This window comes from Phodopus roborovskii, unplaced genomic scaffold (assembly GCF_943737965.1).
Source record: "Phodopus roborovskii unplaced genomic scaffold, PHOROB, whole genome shotgun sequence".
NCBI lineage: Eukaryota > Metazoa > Chordata > Mammalia > Rodentia > Cricetidae > Phodopus > Phodopus roborovskii.
Genome location: NW_026126548.1, coordinates 1667166 through 1688720, shown reverse-complemented (window position 1 = coordinate 1688720; position 21555 = coordinate 1667166). Strand labels below are relative to the sequence as shown.

Below are 21555 nucleotides of genomic sequence, written 5' to 3'. Positions count from 1 at the left end.
CCAGCCTATTTGGGGTTCGGTATGCTTCTTGTACTTTCATGGGCATGTCCTTCTTCAGATTTGGAAAGTTTTCCTCGATGATTTTGTTGAATATGTTTTCGGCACCTTTGAGCTGGGCTTCCTCTCCTTCGTCAATGCCTATTATTCTTAGGTTTGGCCTTTTCATGGTGTCCCACATTTCCTGGATGTTTTGTGTTAAGGATTTGTTGGATTTATGATTTTCTTTGGTCGATGAATCTATTTCTTCTAGTTTATCTTCTGCACCTGAGATTCTCTCTTCCATCTCTTGAATTCTATTGGTTATGCTTGTGTCCGTGGTTTCCAATTTTTTGCCTAGCTTTTCAATTTCCAGCCTTCCTTCCGTTTGTGTTGCCTTTATTTTCTCAATTTCAGTTTTCAAGTCTTGAACCGTTTCCTTCACCTGGTTAATTGTTTTTTCTTGGCTTTCTATACTTTCCTTAAGGAATTTGTTCATTTCTTCCACTTTTTTGTTTGTTTTTTCCTCCATTTCTTTAAGGGATTTTCTCACATCTTCTTTGAGGGCCTCTATCATTTTTATGATGGTGATTTTTAAGTCATACCCTTCTGCTTCCTCTGCTTTGTTGTTGTGTTCCATTCTAGTTGGTGTAGATTCCCTAGATTCTGGTGGTGTCATGTTTGTCTTTCTGTTGTTAGGTGTTCTCTTGTATTGCCTTCTTCCCATAGTTTCTTCCAGTAGGTGTTGGTGGTGTCTCTTCCCTCTCTCTATGGTACTTCCCCGATGGGCTTATGTGGATCTGAGATTCAATATCTGTAGCTCTGTGTGGTCCAAGCTCTCTAGGAGGTTTCTCCGAAGACAGGGATCCAGGGATGGGGTCAAGGATGAGGATCCAGAAGAAGATGCCAGCTGGTACTCACAGTGGTCCTCTGGCCAATAGCTCTGGCCAATAGCCAGCAGAAGAGGATGAGGGCTGAGCTTGAACTTGAGAAGGTTTTGCAGGGTAGTGGGATCTCACTGGAAACTGGTGCTTTCCTGCTGAGACCTCGTTCTTTGGCAGGGGCCCAGATTTGGGGGTCAAGGATCTTGCCTACAGGAACTCCAAGTGGACCCACAGAGATAGGCGGATCTCTGGGAGGGGCCTGGGACTCCAGAGGACTGGAGGCGGGGTCAGAGACCAAGCCAGTGGAAATTACAGGTGGTCCCACGTGGATAGTCAGGTCTCCTTTATTCAGAGTTGCTCCGAGAAGTCTCAAAAGTAGGGTGGACTGTTGGCTCCACCCTCTGTCCCAGTGCTCAACCAGAGCGGCAGGACCATAGGTGGTGTAGGGCACAGGGTGGGGGGGGGTAGGCTGGAGGTGGGGATGGGTGGGGGTGTATCAGAGCTCCAAGGGTGCTCTCGATGGGGACCAGAGACAGGAGTAGCCCATACATTTTCTTATTAAAACTGAGTTTCTATTAAATACCACCTCCCCCTTCACCCTCCCTTATGCCCCTGGTAACCTCCATTCTCTTCTTTGGGTACCTCAGAGAAGTGGGGTCATACTTTTCTTTTTCTAATAGTATTTTATTATAACAGGGAAAAATTTTAGTAGGAACCAAAGATGGTGAAATAATTGAAGTTGGTGAAAAAAATGCTGCTTCAAACATCTTGATTGACGGACATATGGAGGGGGCGATCTGGGGCTTGGCCACACACCCCTCCAAGGACACCTTCATCTCAGCCAGCAATGATGGCACAGCAAGGATCTGGGACCTGGCTGACAAGGTAAGGGGCCTAGTCTGAATAGTCAGTGTTTTTCCTTGGGACTGTCAGCTCCCCAATAATGACGCAGAGACTTTTTAATTATAAAAGCTTGACCATAGCTTAGGCTTGTTACTAACTAGCTCTTACAACTTAAATTAACCCATTTCTATTTCTCCACGTATTGCCAAGTGGCTCATAGCTTTACCTGTCTTCCAGTATGCCTTCCGGGCCTTTCTTCTTCCCAGTGTCCTCTGTCCCATCTATACCTCCCGACTACCTACTGGCTATTTAGCTTTTTATTAAACCAATAAGAAGGAGCCTTGGCAAAGACACATCTTCAGTCTTCCACAACTCTGTCTGGCTCATGTACCTATAGCAGTTGGAGCAGAGAGGACCTGTGTCAAGTCAGAGATGGGAGTATGCTGAATCAGCTCTGTTAGTCTAATAAAAGTTCCTCACACATTCCATCTGCCCTTTAGGAGTTCGTCTGTCTAGACATACTTGTATTGAGATGGGGGGCTCACAGTCTATACTGGCCTTGAACTCAGGATATAATAAAGAAAGACATTCACCCTCCTGATTCTCCAGCCTCCACTTCTCCAGTGCTGGGAACATAGGTGTGCACTGTTAGGCACAAACCAAGGCTTCATGGATATCAGACAAGCACTTTGCTGAGCCCTAGATTTTCATAATTCTGGAATAATTGATTTGAGAATCACTATCTTTTCATGAAAGGACAAGGCGAGAGGTAGAGGGAGAGAAATGTTTGAGAATGTCAAATGTTCCCATCAGGTCCCAGGAAGGGTGGGACAGCAGCTTTAAAATTCATCTGGGGTGAAAATGTAAAATATAAAGAAAAAGGTTATTGAGTCTTATCCAGTCCAGAACAAACACCCAAATTCTGTTTCAAAATGGCCAAGAAATGTTTGGTCACATTTTCAGTGCAATGATCAAAGAACAGACATGCAAACACATGCGTGTGTTATACTTTTAGTTGTTAAGCTACGAAAGTGACTAAAAGCAGCTTTCACACATTGAAAACCTGCTATATACTGGATGCTTCCTGAATGCTATTGTTAACACTTACAAAAATCTTCCAAGACTGATATCAATATCACTTCTGTATGGGCAGCAATGTACACAAGCATACCCAAATAGAAGTGAGAGCCCATTTCAAGAGCAAGAGTCTGGCAAAGCCTAAGGCCTGGGTCTGGCTCGCTGCCTGTTTCAACAAGTGAAGCCACACTCATTATCTGCTGCCCATAGTTGGCATGACAAAGCTGAGTAGTTAGAACACAGACCCTACAGTGTCAATGCACAGTTATGACAATATAACAGGGAATGTTTGCCAAACCCTGTCCTAAAAGGTGCTATCCCCCAATCAGCTCTAATCCCGATGCCCAAGGAGGTTGACTATAAGAAAATACTGGTGGCTTTCAGTGGCAGCTGAAGTAGTCTGACTTCCCTGTCCTGAGGTAGGACTTTCCCCCAAAATTAGCCCACATTTTGAGGGTTCAGATGACTCTTTGTATCCATTTAGAAACTGCTAAATAAGGTGAACCTGGGCCACGCGGCCAGGTGTGCAGCCTATAGCCCTGACGGGGAGATGGTGGCTATTGGCATGAAGAACGGAGAGTTTGTCATCTTGCTGGTAAACAGCCTGAAAGTTTGGGGGAAAAAACGAGACCGGAAATCTGCCATCCAAGACATCAGGTACATGAGTGATCTGAGCTAGAAGAATTAACACTCCTTACTGTGGTGGTGGTGTGGGGGGCAGCTAGATTAAATGAAGTTGAAATGGTTGCTATACAAGGGTACCTATCTCTCATATTCATTTTTACATAAGATGGTAAAAGTATCTGTAATTTTACAAAAGGCTGCATACCACCATTCCCCCACGTTGGGGGATTAGATTCAGAAAATGTGTTTAATTTCATAGAACCTGGGAGAAGCCAGACACATGTGAGTCGGGAGACTAATCTCATTATCTTTGGGCTTGAGACAAAGCTGGCCCATCTTTGTGTGTCCAGATCTGTCTTGTGTCTGACCAGCCCCAAAGAGCCTCCTTGTGGACCATACTCTTGATTTTGTTTTTCCCTAGAATCAGCCCAGACAACAGATTCATAGCCGTGGGCTCTTCTGAGCACACGGTTGACTTCTATGACCTCACTCAGGGCACAAGTCTGAATCGCATTGGCTACTGCAAAGATATCCCAAGCTTTGTCATTCAGCTGGACTTTTCTGCAGATAGCAAATACATTCAGGTATGCTTGTGGTTAAATTGTCTCAGGGGCAACCAAGAAGAGGAACAAAAACAGTGCTATTAGTAGAGTGCTGACTGTGTGCTAGGCAACACACTAATTTATCCATCACAGACAACTTCCAAGAGCTGTTCCTTCCCCCTATTTTATAAATGTAGAACAGAGGCTTGGATAATTTATATATCATATATATATAGATATGTAGCCATTCTTTAGTAAGAAATAAAAACAAAACCAAAATGCATAGCAGGGAACATATCACTAATTATTTTCAACCTACTTTCACTAGCCCTTCTCAGAATTTCCTAATTTCTGGGGCTGGGAAAATGGCTCAGCAGGTAACAGTGCTTGCAGCTAAGCCCAACAACCAAGTTCAAACCCTTCCACATCCCCCATGATAAGAGACCTAATTCCCATAATTGTCCTCTGGCTTCCATACATGCACCATAGCAGGCACTTGTGTGTATGTACACACATGCACACATGGACTCATAAACGTATTTTTTAAAACATCCTAATTTCTAGTTCTCTAGGGCTCCACTGAACTTGTTATTGTTTATGCTGTGGCATGCTGGAGTGAGCGGGAGAGGTCATCACTGAGTCCAGCACGGAGTCCTACTTCTGATCTGATGGCTAAAAACAAAAGTGCCTTCAGAAGCCAGCATTTGGGGGCCTAGAGTTGGATATTCACTACAAAAGGAGAGCAGAATGCATATATTCACTTTTCAAACAAAGCATTAGGCTAGGTGGGCTTTTAGATGGATCCAATGTACATTATGTCTTCCACAAAGAAGGCAAATATTAGATCATAAATGTCATACTTGTGTGCTAAAGAAGCAAGTAAAGGGTGCCAGCCACCCCTTTAGAGGTGTCAGTTTAGACCTGCCTCCCTTTCTAAGCAAGTGCTGTTTAGACCAAGTCTGTATGTTATGTAGAAGTTAACTTACAAAAAAGATGGGATTTCTGTTCCCTGAAATGAGTAAGACTCAGGCTCATGCCAAGGACAAAAGAAAAGCCTGGATAGTTTATGTAGAGGCATTGTTACCATGGGGAGAGAAGAAGCCTAAGATGTTAAGATGCTGGCATATGTCCTTCATTGTGAAAACAGTGACCAATGTCTTCTACAGGACTTTTCGAAAAGCAGGTCCCTCAGACACTGCCTACAATAAAACTTTCATGCCTTGGTTCTCTGAGAACAGGGATTTTATGAGTATTAGAATCATCTGGAGACTGTTAAAAGACTGCTTGGCCCACACTCAACAGGGTTTGAGTTGACAAGCTGAGCCAAAAAAGCATGTTTTTTAACCAGTTTCCAGTTATTCATATGCAGTCACAAATGGAGAACCAGTATGTTAGGACTCTGGGAAAGCAGGGTAAAGAGCAGTAGAAGCTATCCCAGCCTTTCAACTTTACCATGGGCAGTGTCCAGGCTTTGGGGGTTAGGAAACACTCCATTCTATGAACTTTAGCAGGGGCCATGTCCAGGCTTTGTAGCCCAGAGCTGAGCTTGGGTTTGATGTTGGGGCTGAACATGGGAAAGACAGCTAAGGGAGTCTGTGAGACTGAGGAAGCAGATGAATGTGGTTCCTCTCTGCTTGCAGGTGTCAACAGGAGCTTATAAGCGCCAGGTGCATGAAGTTCCCCTGGGGAAGCAAATAACTGAAGCCATGGTCATCGAGAAGATCACCTGGGCTTCCTGGACAAGGTGACTAAAGAGAGCTCTACTTGAGGAAGAGGTCCCACCTCCTCTGCCTCTGGGTTTGTGACAGCAAGAGCTGAGATGAAACTGTCTTTTCTCAGGATGGGGAGCCAAGGGGAGGGGTGAGCACAGAAAACTGCTTGACATTGGCTTAGGATGTTTTATCTGATTGATGCTTTATAAGCAGCAAGTCCTTTTTGTCTAATCATTCATACCAATCCCAAGCCCCATTCAACAAGTTCAGATGTTTTGACCAAGCCCATTGACAACAAAGCTTCCAGTGTTGGGGAATAGAACTAAGAAACAATGCCTGCTCTATTCAAGGCAAGAGACAACAGGAGCCCTGCCCTTGCCAACATCAGTAAAATAAAAGCAAGATGGGAATAAACTTTTCTGGAGTGTATGGAATGGGGTTTCAAAAGGAACAGTGCAAGGTGGTGAAAATGCCCAGGGCAGGGGACAACCATGGCTGCCACATGACCAAATCATGTAGAATTCCTGGCTACTTCTTACCCCAAAAGGGGACAATGACCCTAGGAAATTCTGTCACATCTTCCTAATACCTTTCCCTCTTGAAACAGTGTTCTAGGAGATGAAGTCATTGGAATCTGGCCACGAAATGCAGACAAGGCTGATGTCAACTGTGCATGTGTGACCCATGCTGGCTTGAACATTGTCACAGGAGATGATTTTGGGCTAGTGAAGCTCTTTGATTTTCCATGCACAGAAAAATTTGTGAGTCTCCCCAAATAGCCCTGAACTGCCTCCAGGCTGTGCTCCTTCCTATATAGTCTGAAGCACCTGTACAGATGATCATCAGAGTTGTCACGAAACCAGCCCTGGCAATTTGGCTGGTGTTTTAATGTCCCTCTGGAAATGCAGCCCTAGAAATTAGACAGATGGTGGGTGGACAACACGGCCACAAGGGGAAGACTGAGGCAGGCAACAAATGCTGGTTCGCAGATGTACCCTGGAAGTACTGTGGTTACAGGTGAAATGTCAGGAGCCTGGGTATCAGAGGAGCACAGTCCTAAGAGGGAGACTGCAAGCCACAGCAGGCACCCTTCCCATCAACTCCTTGTCCAGACAGAGCTCAAGAGTTTCTGGGAGTAGGGTGGCTGGTGCATCTATATCTTGACAAGTTACTGGAAATAACAGGCACTCAGCTGCTTCCATTTGCTCTTCCTCACAGGCCAAGCATAAACGTTACTTTGGTCACTCAGCTCATGTGACAAACATCCGTTTTTCTTATGATGACAAGTATGTGGTCAGCACCGGAGGAGACGACTTCAGGTAGTACCCCTATTAATTTGGCTGGCTCAAGCCTGTCTCTGTCTAGTTCAGGTGTCCTATGGGTCAGGCTCCGCTGGGGCACAGGAAGGGTCTTATGTGAGACAGTAAAAAGGAAATATTACATGAGTTCTTAGAAAAAAACAAGAACTCCATTATATTCTATCGTTGGGGTTTCTAACAAATTTTGACAGACCTGTGTCCCCACTAATGTTGACCTGGGATTACTGAGCTCATGTTGTGTGATAGCTATTCTGAACATTGCTGGGAGGGACAAAAAAGGCAAGAAATCTAGAATGGCTAACTACAGTAGAAACAATCACTGAGAATAATCCGTTTAAAATCAATCTTCATCTATGTGTCCTTAAGAATTACTAGTCTGTGCTAGTGTCTTCTAGATGTATTGCTATCCAAGAAAATAAGATATTAATAACCCTGAGCCTTGTGACTGAGGCAAGTGCTGCCTTAACTGACAGGAGGAATGGCAGGTGATTGGTCTAGCACTAGTCAGTAGCACATCTCCACTAGCTGTTTGCATGGACAGCCAAGGCAGCTTTTGACCTCATGGTGAAGTGAGCAGGTTATTCTGCATGAAGCATGGCTGGGAAGCCATTGTTTTTGAAGAAACCCTGCCAACCTGACCCAAAGGTCAATAGCCTCATTTCTGAGGTAGAAAAGGGTCTCCTGACATGGGTTTCCTGGAAAGGACCAGGTCATTGTATCATAATTCAATTTTGACATATTGAAAAGCTTTATTACAAATATGTCTTTTGTTTAATTAAAAACTCATGGGGAAGAGATAAAGAAGAAAAACGTGGCTGGCAAGATAAAGGTGTTTGCCGATGAAGTGAGTTCAATCTCAAGTGACCCAAATGGAGAGACTCCACCCCTGAAAATGTCCTGATTCTCACACTCATGCTGCAGTCCTACACTCACGCACACACATGCACTAAATTAATTTTAAAACATTGAAAATAAATGTTGACATTTTTAGTGGTCTAAGTTGTAGGAGAGGCACCTATAAAGAATATAGTGCATTCTGATGGTCTGCCTACAAAGTCATCTCTAGACATGATGACAACTATTGTAGGTACTTATAATGCTTGGGATAGTACTTACACACCAGTTCCTTTGGAATATTAACACCCATTCAAAACAACAGCCAAACTGAACAAGCTGGGACTATGAGACCTAAATGAACTAGCTACCCCAGAGCAGGAAATACAAGGTGCCTTGTTTACTAAACAAGACTTATAGTAACCTAAAAACATAGGCTTTCAGATACAGGTGTATACCATATAAAAAGGGCTTCATTTAAATGGCACCAATAAAAACCTTTTCAATACTAACAGAACAGATAGCGTGAAGTCAGGCTGCCAAAAGTCCCCAGAGACATTATTCTGCACAGATGCTCAAAGCAGCAAAAGGAGTGAAAGCAGACACAAAGAACTCTTAAAAAAAAAAAAAAAAAAAAAAAAAAAAAAAAGAGCCCTAAGCCAGATATGAGATATGGTGATCAGCCAAACCTTAAACCAATACCAACCAACTGCCCCACCCCCCCAAAAAGTAAAAGTGGTAACTGGGAAGGGAGACTATCACAGGTGGGAAGGACCTGGTTTACATTTTGATATCTTGAGCATTTGGCAAGACTGTGTATGGAGACCTAGCAAAATTATAAAAACTGGTCTGCTTTTCAGTGTATTTGTGTGGCGATGTCTGTAAATGCCAGAACCTCGTGCAGTACGCCGCATTTCCCCAGCTACTTCAGGCAATATAGAGGTGCCTCCTCCACACACAAGCTCTGAATGCCAGTGAGGTTGTAGGACTTGCTCACGATATGGACTTTACAAGATGGTGATGCCAAAAGAAGATAAAGTCCTACGATATTAAGACTGTTTGCCTCTGTTCTGGATGGAGACTAAAACCTATACTTATTAGTAACATTAACAACGAAATCCTGATGATGTAGCCCACTGACAAAAGTTACAGCCTCAGTTACCCAACCAATATGTAGCTTTTAATTTGCATTAAGACTTTTACAAAGATGTTTTGCTATTCTTTTTCTATATATTTCAAGAATGTTCACTGGACATGACAGTGTAAGTTGGAAGCACTTGAGTACAGAAACAGACCGCCTGTTTGCCACATTTAGTTTTTAAAAGCAAAAGAGCCATGTAATAAGTTTAAAAATTTAATTTTTTAGTTTCATTTGCAGTTTTATATCCATTAAGTGCCTTGAAAGTTCCCAGATGTGTGGGCTGCTGCCTCACCTCCCACAATGTCTCCTTTCTACACATGGTGCTAAAACTTCAAAACTGAGGAGGGCTATGGGATTAGCAGGCTCCATCACTTGTTTCGTGTGTATGTCTAGGGTTCCTAAAGGCATCAGTTACCTGCTCAGACAAAGTGGTTATGAGGATGCTGAGCAGCAGAGGAACTCCAATTCTGTGAGAAGTAGCATGGATTTTATGTTAGTGCCAAATCTACACCCTAACCTAAATCCTTCAAACAAAACAACTTCTACAAGATGTAAAAGGGGGAAAACCTACAGTATGTCCAAATGAGTGAGCTGATTTGTCTTGCTAAAAGGCTGTGTTTGGTTTTATACCCTTGGGTAGGACTGGCTCCACTGGTTTCAGATAATCAATGCAGGCTAAATCTAGATTTAAAAAAAAAAAAATCTCTTAAAGATGTACTTTAATTTCTTCAGTCAGTTGTAGGACAGAATGTGACTTGGACAATATTATCCTAAAGCTCCTCTGTTCCCTTACACTGGAAGAAGGCTGGTGGGAACGAGGCCACTGAGCACACACACCAGAGTCCTTCCGGTCTGTGCACTAAAATTCTGGACCTTGAGTTTCTAGATATCTACAGTTGTCAATTTTGAGAAAGGATAAAATGAAGTATTTTCAGTTAAAGAATAGATTATTAACATTTACCACAGAAGTGCTTCAGCATTCTAAAAGGATTAGACTACTCATTAAGCTACTTTACATGCCAATTTATTAATGCCTTACATTAATCCACTAGTAGGTTGTTGGACCCCCAGTAAAGTCCTTTTAGCAACCCTAATTCTGTTTCCTGTAAATGGTGATGCTGATGACCATGTCTGCCTATCTCACACTACTGACTTTTCATTCTGATGAGATCTTGCATTTAAATAACCATGTGGATGGACACCTGATTAATCAGTGGTATATGTACACATATATTTGAAGAGCAATAGTGTGTGTTATAAAGACTTTTGAAATTCTCATTTGTAAAGTTTACGTGGTATAATTTTATGTATATTCATAAATCTTGCACTATATTCTGTTAAAATATTGGTGCATGAGTTTATTTTCAAAGTATAAAATTTAAAACCTTTTGTTATGGGTCAAATAAATTTCGCTATGTAAATATGTTCTTTGTTCTTTAGTTTTATATGAACCTTTCTAAAAGCATGTTACCATTCAATTACTCTAAACAGCCTATTAACATGTTTTGCTGTACATTCATGAAACCAAAACACTAAACACATACATTAAATACATTAAGTCTATAAGCTTTATTGAAACTTTGCTTTTACAGTTCACAATGCATTCCACAGATAATTCATTACAGCTTAAACCACAATGGCATAAGTCTTCATTTTATGATTTCTTGCATAACTATGTTTGATAACTGCAAACATTTGGAAGTTTTAAATTCAGTCCATAGAATCAGAGTCTGTGACACAATTAACTATACAGTAAGTCTTTACAATGACATTTACGCTGGAGTTCTGTGTTGTTTCCTTAAAGACAGATGGTAGTGTTCCTAGAAATACATTCTCTTCCTAGCTTATGTACTTGAGACTACACTGTATAACCAATGACTCAGAGGTCAAGTGCTGTGGGGAAGCTGGAAGGTAAAGGTCTAAGCTTTGTGAAACACTATATATAGATTATGTCTATATTTACTTATATTGGCAATATAACAGTAAGTTCACAATACACCTAGAACATACCATAAAGACAGCATTTTCATTCCTGCTTTAGTAGTATGATCTCCTCTAAACATTTCATTCAGAAAATCTGCATCAATTTACACCAACACAGTACACTGTGAAAAGTTTTTTTCCCCCAGTTTCACCTTCTTGTGACTTCCCAAATACAGCAAAACTACCTGCAATAAAATATAATATACTGCTTTCTCAGCTTACTTTATTCATCAGTGCCTCATACAGGAAAAACAAGTATGATTACAATTTAAATCCATACATAGCAGCTTATAATACTTAAGATGATAAACATAGGAAGTCAAGACAAATAATTTTTCCTCAAACAGTACACTGCTAAAAATAAAGAGCTGAAGCTGCATGGCCACCAAAGGCTCATCCCTGACCCTCCCACCCCCGTTACCAAATGAGTGTCCCCCTTATAGATGAACTCCTACTGTCTGGAGCTTTTTCATTCTGTTTTACGCTTCAATCCAGGGATTTTTGCTTGGATTCTACAAATAAAGAAAAATGTTAATTTTTGTTTGTTCCCTGCTTCTTTAAAACATGCTACCAAAATGCAAACTAACATTTTTCCACCTTTGCTGAGGAAGGAAGGAAGGAAGGAAGGAAGGAAGGAAGGAAGGAAGGAAGGAAGGAAGGAAGGAAGGAAACAAGCAAACATAGAATTATGGCACTTAGGAGGAGCATGCTGAAGTGACTCAGGTGTGTAGGAGAATGCTCCCCTCACCCATGGTAAAGAAGTTGCAGGTTGTACTTACTTAGCCATGGCCTCTTTAACACTCTTATTTGCAAGTCCTAGATAATGATCTATCTGCACCTAAGAAAGAGGATAAAAGCATTACAAAATTTACCATTGCCAAAGAATATCAAACATTACTACATAACAACAAATAAAGGCTTAAGACCAGGTCTGGAAATTGGGTCTTTTGTAAGCTTTATATCCTACAGTTGACAATTAAGAAATTACCTGGTGTCGTTCATAAATAACTGGAATACTGAACAGTGAAATCAGAGCTGAAAAAGCAAATACACAACATTTTTAAAAAAAGGGACTGGTTTCATTCTGGGAGTAAATATCTAAATATCAAGCCAACAGTAATCAAGATAACTGGGCAATGATCCTAAGGTGTGTGTAAATACTCACATTACCCTGAATGTGCGGAGGATAGGAGCGCAGCTGAAGAACAACTATGAGCACTCAAATCACCTCACAAATTTTATAAAATGCATGTGCCCTATTTAAACTCAAGAGTGTATCATCAGGTGAGGTGGGTCTGTCACTGTTAGCTGGAATAGTCTTCAGGAACTAACAAAGCATTTCAATAAAACAGTATCAGCTACTTAAAGACTTTTTTTTTTCCTACAATAAATTCTCTACCCAAAATGTCTCTAAGTATTTTTCAATCTTTTGTACTTACCTAAAATCAGCAGTGTCAGACCATTGAACAAGGCACCAACATAAGTAAACACCCACATCAATACTGCAAACTGTAAGCAAAAGCAAACAAGAACCCATGATGAGCAAAATTCTCCCTCAAGTAATCCATCTAAATGCCATTGTGACAGGGCACAGACCTTAAAAAGCAAGTAAAGTCATACAAGCATTCACTTAGGCTGCTATCAGTCTTAATTCAGAATCCTAATTAGACCAAATTTTGAATTTGAGTCATTTTCCTTGGAATACATGATAGATAGAGAGAGAAGAGCTCTTCAAGAACAGAAAACATGGAAAAGGGACATCCTTCTCCAACCCCAACAGCTCTAGCTTTCCAAAGGGAGGAACAAGAAAACACCATGAAACTAACTACTGACATGCTGAAGATGCTTGAGAAAATACACAAATGGAGTAATTCAAACACCAAAATAGCAGACATGTGATAAGCAATGGAGCCTGGAGTGCTAAGCTGGGGAGTGAATCCCAAAATTTTATATTACTGTCTAATGTAATTGATGTACATATTAATATAATTGATCACTATTTCTTTACTTACCAAATATTAAGTGATTGGCACAACAAACTCATTTATTCCTCTTAATTTTGTCTATTTATCACCTCAGAACATAGACACTGAAGCACAGAAAAGTTAGTATCCAACTACAGTAATACAGATTTCACTGTTTCCTCCATGGGCCAGAGAGTATAATAAGCTAAACTATACTTTAATAATCTGACTCATTTGAGATTTAAAACATAAAACTGCAAATGAAGTAGTCTGTAAAGTCTTTGCTTCTAAAACACAACTCCATTTTGAGATCTACACACACACACACATACACACACACACACACACACACACACACACACACACACCTATGAATGGCTCGACAAGATTACAATGTTTTCTTTCATTTCTAAAACTTGTGATATAACAGCTCACTGTGGATTCATACAGCTCACTGACATGTTCAGAACAGTTGTTCAAGACAAGCACAAAGCTAGTCTAAATTTTATTCAAGACTCCTGATCAGCAATTGTGAAACCACAAAGAAATGTGGGTTCCCTTATGAACACATTTTAGTTTTAATACATTGATGTCTTTAGCTTCCACTTCGAGGCGCAAACTGAGCATGCCCAGAGACATTCCCATCTACTTAACTCCCTGCTTTCCTTGACTCCTGTAGGTAATAAATCCCTCTCCCCTTGTTTAAGTCATAAAGAGAAACCCCTACATTGATATACTCCCTAATTCAAAGCTTTTTTTCTGTGTCCCGCAACTGTTGTGACTGATTGAAGAGATGAAAAATATATTGCCATGATACTATGATCTATGGTGACTTTAAACATTTTTACTTTATGTATATGAGTGTTTTGCTCATGGTGGGTGTTGGATCCCCTGTAACTGAGTTATAGATAGTTGTGAGCTGCCATAAGGGAGCTGCCATAAGGGTGCTGGAACTTGAACTCTGCCAGGGCTCTTAACCACTGAATCATCTCTCCTGCCTCTATGGTGATTATTTAGATATGTAAACAACAGTACTGATGAGAAGCGTAGAGCTAGTAAACTCCTTCATCAACTAAAGCTGGATCAGCAGCTTTCCATAGAGTAAACCACACAAGAAACTGGGCCCCATACGGTCTCCATCTCATATTGTTTTTTGCTATTTTGCAACTTTTTAAAAATGGACACCATTACTTGTGGATCCCAGACTGTGAAGATTTTTCTAGCAACTGGTTTCAACAGAAAACAGTAGATGCACTTAGAAACATGAACAGTCTCCACAACAGTGGCTGCAGAAAGAGGGCAAAAGGGAGGGAAGTTTGCTGTTCCCCTTTGTCAAAGCAGAACCCCGATGAGAGGGCCAGCTTCCCTCCATTCTGCTGGAAGCCCAGAGACCATATTCAGGCAAATTTAGGACAGGAGCTGAGGGCAGAGTGGAAGCAGCCTAGGGCTAGGCCACAGAGAAGGTGGGCAGGAGTCCAAGACTCTCCTAAGGGAACCCACCTTTCTTTGTGGTTACCACAATTGCTGATGAGGAGTGTTGAATAAAATTTAGACTAGCTCTGAACATCACCATGGGGAAAATCAATGGGCCAAGAAGTCTGCAAATAGGACATCTTCACTACAGAGTAGTGTCCTCTGAGCTCCACAACTTGGCAGAGCTGATGAAGGAAGGGACAATAGACAGCATCCCAAGCACACTTCAGTTTAGACAGGAGGCCACAGTGCTCAAGAGCATGTCTCATGCAGAGCAGATTTCAGCACAGCATAGGATGACACTTGCTCAGCCTAGGCTTATCCCTCAGCAATTTTGCCAGGCCTCTATGGGTCAGACATGTTGGTAGGCATAGCAAACTGAAAACCACATTGTGCCTCTTCCACTAACAGTTCCCTACTCTTGATCTAAAGAATAACTTTTTCCATGTACTCTTCAACAAAGTCTGCCTATGCTAACTCTAAGGAGCATCCAAACTCTCACAACACACTATAGATTAAAAGATCTTTGAATGCCTACAACCACCATTAATTCTACAAAGAGCAAAACTCTAATATCCAAGTAAGAAAATGCCAGACATTCATAACTGAAATTCAAGCTTGAAATTCTTCCCATTTTTAGCCACTGTTACAAAACCTCTGTAGAAAGGTTTGAAGGATGACTCCCCTTTCAGAGTTTCATAGCTTCCAGAAACTAAATATAACTTGTGCACTTGAGTACAAGTTATAGTAGAGTCACAGAGCTATTTTCATTCATCACTGAATAAAAGTCTATGGAGAGTCAACACTCCACATCTTAGAAAAAACTGCTTTAGTGACAGATGCCCTTAACCATGGCAGAATGCAGTCTACAGTAAGCTAACAATCCCAAACTTGAAAATTATAGTCACTTCACAAGATTGTACTCTAAACATACAAGGAAAGCAGTTCAAGATTCCACACTTTAATTGTTCAAAACGTTCAAATGGTACTAGCCTCAAAGGACATTCTTGAAAGCCAAGACTATTCTGACAGACAGAGAAGCTTAGCATCAAATACCTTTGATGCCAGGAAGGTAACATAACAAGGCAAGTATAGACTGAGGCAATCAGATACAAGCATTCTCCTTCTTATGGGTGTGGGTGGGGAGGTAGTCTTCAAAACCCAGCCCCACATACTGCAGCCATCCAAGTATTCTATGCCAATACAACCATGTCTTCCTATTCTAGGAAGGAAATCAAATTTATACGTTTTGTACTGTCATAGAAGTTTTAAATGTTATAGCCCCAACGAAACACTGAAGTTTCTAGAACACACATGATCAAGAGTCAGATGCCAGGCTGGAGAAATGGTTCAGGGGTTAAAAGCACTGACAACTATTTCAAAGGACCTGTGTTCAATTCCCAGCATGCACATGGCAGCTTACAAAAGTCCATAACTTCCGGATACAACACTCTCATGCAGACACAAATGCAGGAAAAAAACATCAATACACACATAAATGAATAAATAATAAATAGGAAGCAGGGAAGAAGGAAGGAAACAAAAGATTTTAAAAAATGCTGTAAGAATTAGTGCTGAGGAGGGCTTGAGAGATGGCTCATTGGTTAAGAATACTAGCTGGTTTTCCAGAGGTTCAGAGTTCAATTCCCAGCAACCACATGATGGTTTACAACCACCTGTAATGAGATCTGGTGCCCCCTTCTGGCCTTCAGGGATACCTGCAGACAGAACACTATTATACACAATAAATAAATCTGCAAAAAAAAAAAAATATATATAAAAGAATTAGCAACGAGTGAGGAAATAAAGTTAAGGCAATCATGAAGACGTGGGAAGAAAAGCATGGGAAATAAATAAAGGCCCTTCATTCCAGGTGTGGCTTGTCTATCAGAAAACTTTAGGATCACTGAGGCTGTACATTTTCTTTTCAAAAGACATCCAAGAAGGTGAATACACTGCTTACCTGAGGTCAAAACGATGTACCTTTTGATTTCTAGCACTCCCTAAACAAACCTACTCACAAAACCACCTGGTTTACAAGAAAAAACTGTGACTTTAACTGTTGTGAAGCAAGTGTTTAATAAGAGGAAGAGGGTGGGGAGGTAACCCAGTGGTTCAAAGGCAAACAGAGCACATGTCAACCTTGGAAGGCCATGTGCATGCACACGCGCGCGCACGCACACACACACACACACACACACACACACACACACACCTGAAAAACAAGCACAAGGTTAGGGAGTATTTTGCTGGCAACCTCTAGAGATTTAACTGTCCCTTAAGAAATCAGCATAAAGTGGCATGCTTTATTTTATTTTTCCCTTGAGAACATTAATTTTTTTTTGAAGTTTTAAAAATTTGTGAGTAGATGTGTGCTCATGTGTGAACTATGTTTGTCTTTGTGTACACGTGTGCAGGTGTCCACAGAAACTAAAAGGATGAACACTGTAGAGATGCAGTTCCAGGCAATTGTGACCCATTCCATATGGGTGCTGGAAGTCATACCCAAGTGCTCTGAAAGAGAGGCATACTTAACTACTAGTCTCCTCTCTGGCCTCTTTGCCTGAATTTATTAAAATTAAGCCTCACCCTGAAAGTTTTTTCTTCATCCAAGTCACACATCAAAGTTACAGCTGGGTGGAGAACTCTGACCAGAACCCTCAGCTGTGGCCAGCATCTGAGGAGAGCAGGCTTGTCTATTGTGCTCTCTACTAACAGCAGCAAGACTGCAAGGAGCCATGTGTAATGAAATTAATAAACACTGGAAGGCCAGCCTGAGTTCCCAGACAGCCAGAACTGTTTCACAGAGAACCTGTCTCGAAAAAACAAAAACCTCTTTTTTTTTTTTTTTTTTTTTTTTTTTTGTTTTTTGAGACAGGGTTTCTCTGTATTGCTTTGTAGACCAGGCTGGTCTCAAACTCACAGAGATCCCCCAGCCTCTGCCTCCCAATTGCTGAGATTAAAGGCATGCACCACCAACGTCTGGCCAAAACACTCTTTTAAAACACTGTCCTTTCTAAAAACAATTTAACCCATCTTCTTGAATGACCTTGATTATTTCTACATTTTTCCTTCTATTTTTTTCTGAAAGCCAAAGAAACATATGAGGAACACAGAAGAGTAAGAACTTTTTAATGTTTTTTCGAATCAGTTACTCTCATAGTGCAAGACCCCTTGCCCTGGCACAGAGTTAAGATCATATCCTCAAACATACCAGGCAATTGCAGCTGGAACAATTTTTCCACTGAAAGTCACAGATCCACTATCATACAAAGTCTAGTCGTTACTACCCAAAGCCATGCTACAGAAACATGTAAGAACCCACTGACAATGCCCTCTCTTAGTCCCTATTAAATAACAATTTCTTGGATTTGCTGTTTCAAAGGGCAGGATTGGAGATGCTGGTGCAGTCTGCTCAGATTGTTCTCTGACCTCATATTTCTCAATACCTAAGAACCCCAAAAACTTTGAAGCCAGCTACTCAGTACACACATAGCAAACAACAATAAAAGAAAATGAGTTAGTGTGAGAGCCAAAGTTACATTTTAAGTTTCAATTACTATGCCTAAGAGATCTATGAAAAAAAAAAAATGTCTCTGATCTGCAAGCCCCTTGCCCAAGGACAGATAATTCCTGAAATACTGGAGTTTATGGGAAATAACAAATCACGTGTTTTCACTCACGTGAAATAGGCAGGAAATAGGATGTATGCTAGCCCATGATTGTACCTCATGGGAAATGTGATGAATTATGGGTTCTTTCTTTTTAAGACCCTGCAAAACATTAACTTGGAGTCATTTCCTGGAAACCTGGGCATGGGCCTAGCCAGAATTTAATTAAAGTTTGCTTGAAATTTGGCTTTAAACTACGGTAGTGGTCTTATTCTCAGCTGGTGGGATTGACAACAGAGGGTGAAGACTGACACTAGAGACTGTCCTTTGACCACATACATATGCTCACAGTGATAAACATGCAAGATAGGAACTTTCTATTATAAAGCTTCAAGCCAAAGATGACACCAGTAGGTATGATATACTTCTTCTACAACTGAAGCTAGGACAGTTTTACAGCTAGTGGCATAACTTTCTAAAATAGTTATCCTCCATTCAGTGTTCCCAGAGAAATTAAATCACAACTTCAGGAATGAAAACTCTCTAGTCCCTTCACCTTCCCAAATAAATTCATACCTTGTCACATGAATCCAGACTACATCCATGACTGAAAATTCCTTTTAAAACAAGAGCTCTTCCCAAAAATCTTTGCACAGATTAATCACAAAACCTGAGCTGACCCTTAACTAAATAGGAAGCACCACTATCACAGCACCAGGTGGTAACACCTGTATCCCCCATCTCTCTCTCTAGCAGCAGAAACTGAAGCTGAGCTAACCTGGCCTGGGCACTGCTGCAGCAGTGTAGGACCCAATGTTTAAAAATGAATAAAGCTTAAAACGTGTACAGTACGTCTGAAATGGATTAAGAAGTATTTCAAGAATGATTTGGCCCACCCTCTTTGACCAGAAAATACATTATTGATTATTTTGTGGACATTTGAAATACTGTCTAGGATTAAAAAGCTTAACACGTTCATTTCAGAGGAGCAAAATGAAACAAACAGGAAGTTAAAAAGAAGAATCTGTAACAACATGCACTATTTTCATTTGCCCAAGTCAACTACCAAAAGAAAATCAGGCACACTCACAGGTGCTGACATCAGAGCCCTGGAATTTGATTATCCCTTTGATGACAGCTAAAATAAATTCTTCCCTCATACTGGAGGAAACGGAGAAAAGAATTTAAGGGAAGTGGAAAATGGAGTAGGGTGTTGTCATGTGTTTGCAAGAATGACTCTAAATTTTTCAATTTTGGAGGAAGGTTTCAAATATAAGTAATGAATTGTGACCTAAAATCTAAAAATGTATATTCTATAAACAGCGGATATCAAAGAGAGCTGGCTTTTATGAAGACAGTGAATTAGATAAACTGTTTTGAAGTGTTTCTTTAAAAGCTGTTCTGTCAAAGCTACAGAGTTTGTCTATTATAAAATGACAATTTGCTTTCTTGAAATTAAAATGTTTTCATTGTATTAACTAGAAATCAAAGTAATAAAAACCTGATAGCTAGTGCCTTTAAAATTTTTTTTTCACATTAGGAGTCCATTCCAGAGGGAAATTTCCCACATGATAACCACTGTTGCTTGACCAAGTTCCAGCACTTCGAGCTTTTGATCACAGCTCTCCATCATCTTTCTACTTTCATTTTTAACGATTCTCGCTGTGTGTTAAGGAAGTTTCTTTATGCCTGTGGGTTTGATGAAGGATGAAAATGTATACAATGGCAGTCTCTAAACAAAATACTTCTTTGCCATCATTCCCTCTGATTACACCAACAACACAGAAATTAAAGATTTAATAACTGGGTACACCTGCCAGTTGAAACAAACAATGGACCCAGATCCAAAGCCTGAGGCCATTAGGGACAAGAGTTCAGTTAATAAAGTGTAGAGGAATCAGAATGGTATGGTCTAATGGAAAGAGACTAAGACATTAACACCTTCCCTTTTGAGAGTTCATGAGCAAAACAGGCCAATATAGTAAGACTAAGACACAAAGGAATGCAATTAGGAAACAGCTCAGTGCTTATTATGCTAAATGGTGCAAATGTTGCATCAAGCCCCACGAGGAATAAAAATTTCTGTTAAATTATAGTGGAGTGTCTGGTCCTGGTCCTTTCCTCAAGGTCAGGTATTTGGTACCAACCAGCTCCCAGACCCTTGGGCTTGAGCAATGTTCCTGTTTGCTAAAAGCCACTCATTCTCCTTAACTTCAGCAGGAGAACATCTGGCCTTTCCATTGACTATGACTGTGATGTCTATTAACTTGTCATGATCAATGCTAGGCTCCCTCAATCTCTGTTCACAGGTCCCATCAAAGCTACTCCTTGCTTTCCCCAGAGATAGCCTTGGCAGTCTGGAATAAACTTGTTCCCTTTACACCTTGAAAAGGTGTCTGGTTGACACCTCCTGACCACAAAGGCTGAGACTGCTCAGGAGGAAATGTAAAGAGAATCAGGGGAAGTTACTAAACCTTAAAGAACAACAGGCATCTAGATACTTGCTGAATTTACCACTTTCGCCTCAGGAAAAATGTGACAAAGCTGATGGCTGCTTTTCTCCCTGAATCATTGCCTGCTCTCAATCTTGCTTGTGGCTAAACCACTGTGCAATTACAGAGTATTAAAAAAAAAAAAAAAAAAAAGTGGCGGCCATCCTGATTCACCCTCAGATCCAATCAGTCTCCTCCTTCCCTTGACCAACTCCATATCTCCTCTTTGAGACCTGAAGCCCATTGGAAATGGACTCCAGGAGAAAAACATTTGCTTTTCCATGGATAAACTATGAAGGACAAACAGGACCATACACATAGCTAACACACAGGAACTCTATTTAGAAAGACAATACTGCCTCTAAAACTTGATCCTACTTTAGACTCTTCAATTGAAAACAAAAGACAATGTTGTTTTATTTATATTTTTGGAGACAAGAACTTACTATGCAGCCCTGGGTGGCCTAGAACTCTTTTGAATACCAGGCTAGCCTTTGACCTCACAGACAGTCCCCTATCTCTACCTCCTACACAGTGAGATCAAAATCATTTGTCACCATGCTTGGCCCATAACCACTTGAGTCTTTCTTAAGATTTTGCTTTTTAAATCAAGTACTTTTTAAGTAAGAAAAATTTTAAGAAAATATCCTGGATTAACTACAGCCAGGATATCTGAATCTTCTTCGAATCCCCCAAGACAGCGCCCCTTACCAGCAAGAAGTAGTTTGGAAAGAACGACGCCCAAATTCCCAAATATTGTGTATAAATGTTTGTTTTCATTTAATTGGACTTTGTTATATAAAATTAAAATAAAAAATATCCAGGATTAATATAGTATACTTATTTACACAGTGGAAATAAACAGAATCAGTGCTAACCATATATAGTAACATGCAGAAAGCAAATTCTCTTGTGGAACCAACAGCTCACCCAAGAAGACCCTTCCCTGTAGAGTCTACAACTAAATGATCACAGCTTTAATATCTATCTCCTGTAAAAAAGATGTCATGTCTTTCTCTTATGCCTAAGCATATTCTTTTTATGGAGCCATAAATGAACTTCCATCTGAAGAGTCTCACC

The 21555-nt window shown here is 40.6% G+C and overlaps 2 protein-coding genes across 2 annotated transcripts in view; one reads left to right on the top strand and one right to left on the bottom strand.

Annotated features, from left to right (window-relative positions):
• Positions 1-8788, top strand: part of Eml6 (EMAP like 6) — a 314487-nt gene extending 305699 nt beyond the window's left edge. Inside the window, exons 37-43 of the mRNA XM_051200701.1 lie at positions 1557-1745; positions 3265-3437; positions 3826-3988; positions 5587-5690; positions 6266-6419; positions 6877-6977; positions 8672-8788. Of these exons, the coding sequence (XP_051056658.1) occupies positions 1557-1745; positions 3265-3437; positions 3826-3988; positions 5587-5690; positions 6266-6419; positions 6877-6977; positions 8672-8696 (909 nt within the window). The 3' untranslated portion in view covers positions 8697-8788. The remainder of the gene's footprint in view (positions 1-1556; positions 1746-3264; positions 3438-3825; positions 3989-5586; positions 5691-6265; positions 6420-6876; positions 6978-8671) is intronic.
• A 1714-nt stretch (positions 8789-10502) lies between these two features.
• Rtn4 (reticulon 4) overlaps positions 10503-21555 on the bottom strand; it is a 53295-nt gene continuing 42242 nt past the window's right edge. The window contains exons 6-9 of the mRNA XM_051200713.1: positions 12375-12444; positions 11924-11970; positions 11715-11773; positions 10503-11447 (exon numbers count right to left, since the gene is read on the bottom strand). Of these exons, the coding sequence (XP_051056670.1) occupies positions 11405-11447; positions 11715-11773; positions 11924-11970; positions 12375-12444 (219 nt within the window). The 3' untranslated portion in view covers positions 10503-11404. The remainder of the gene's footprint in view (positions 11448-11714; positions 11774-11923; positions 11971-12374; positions 12445-21555) is intronic.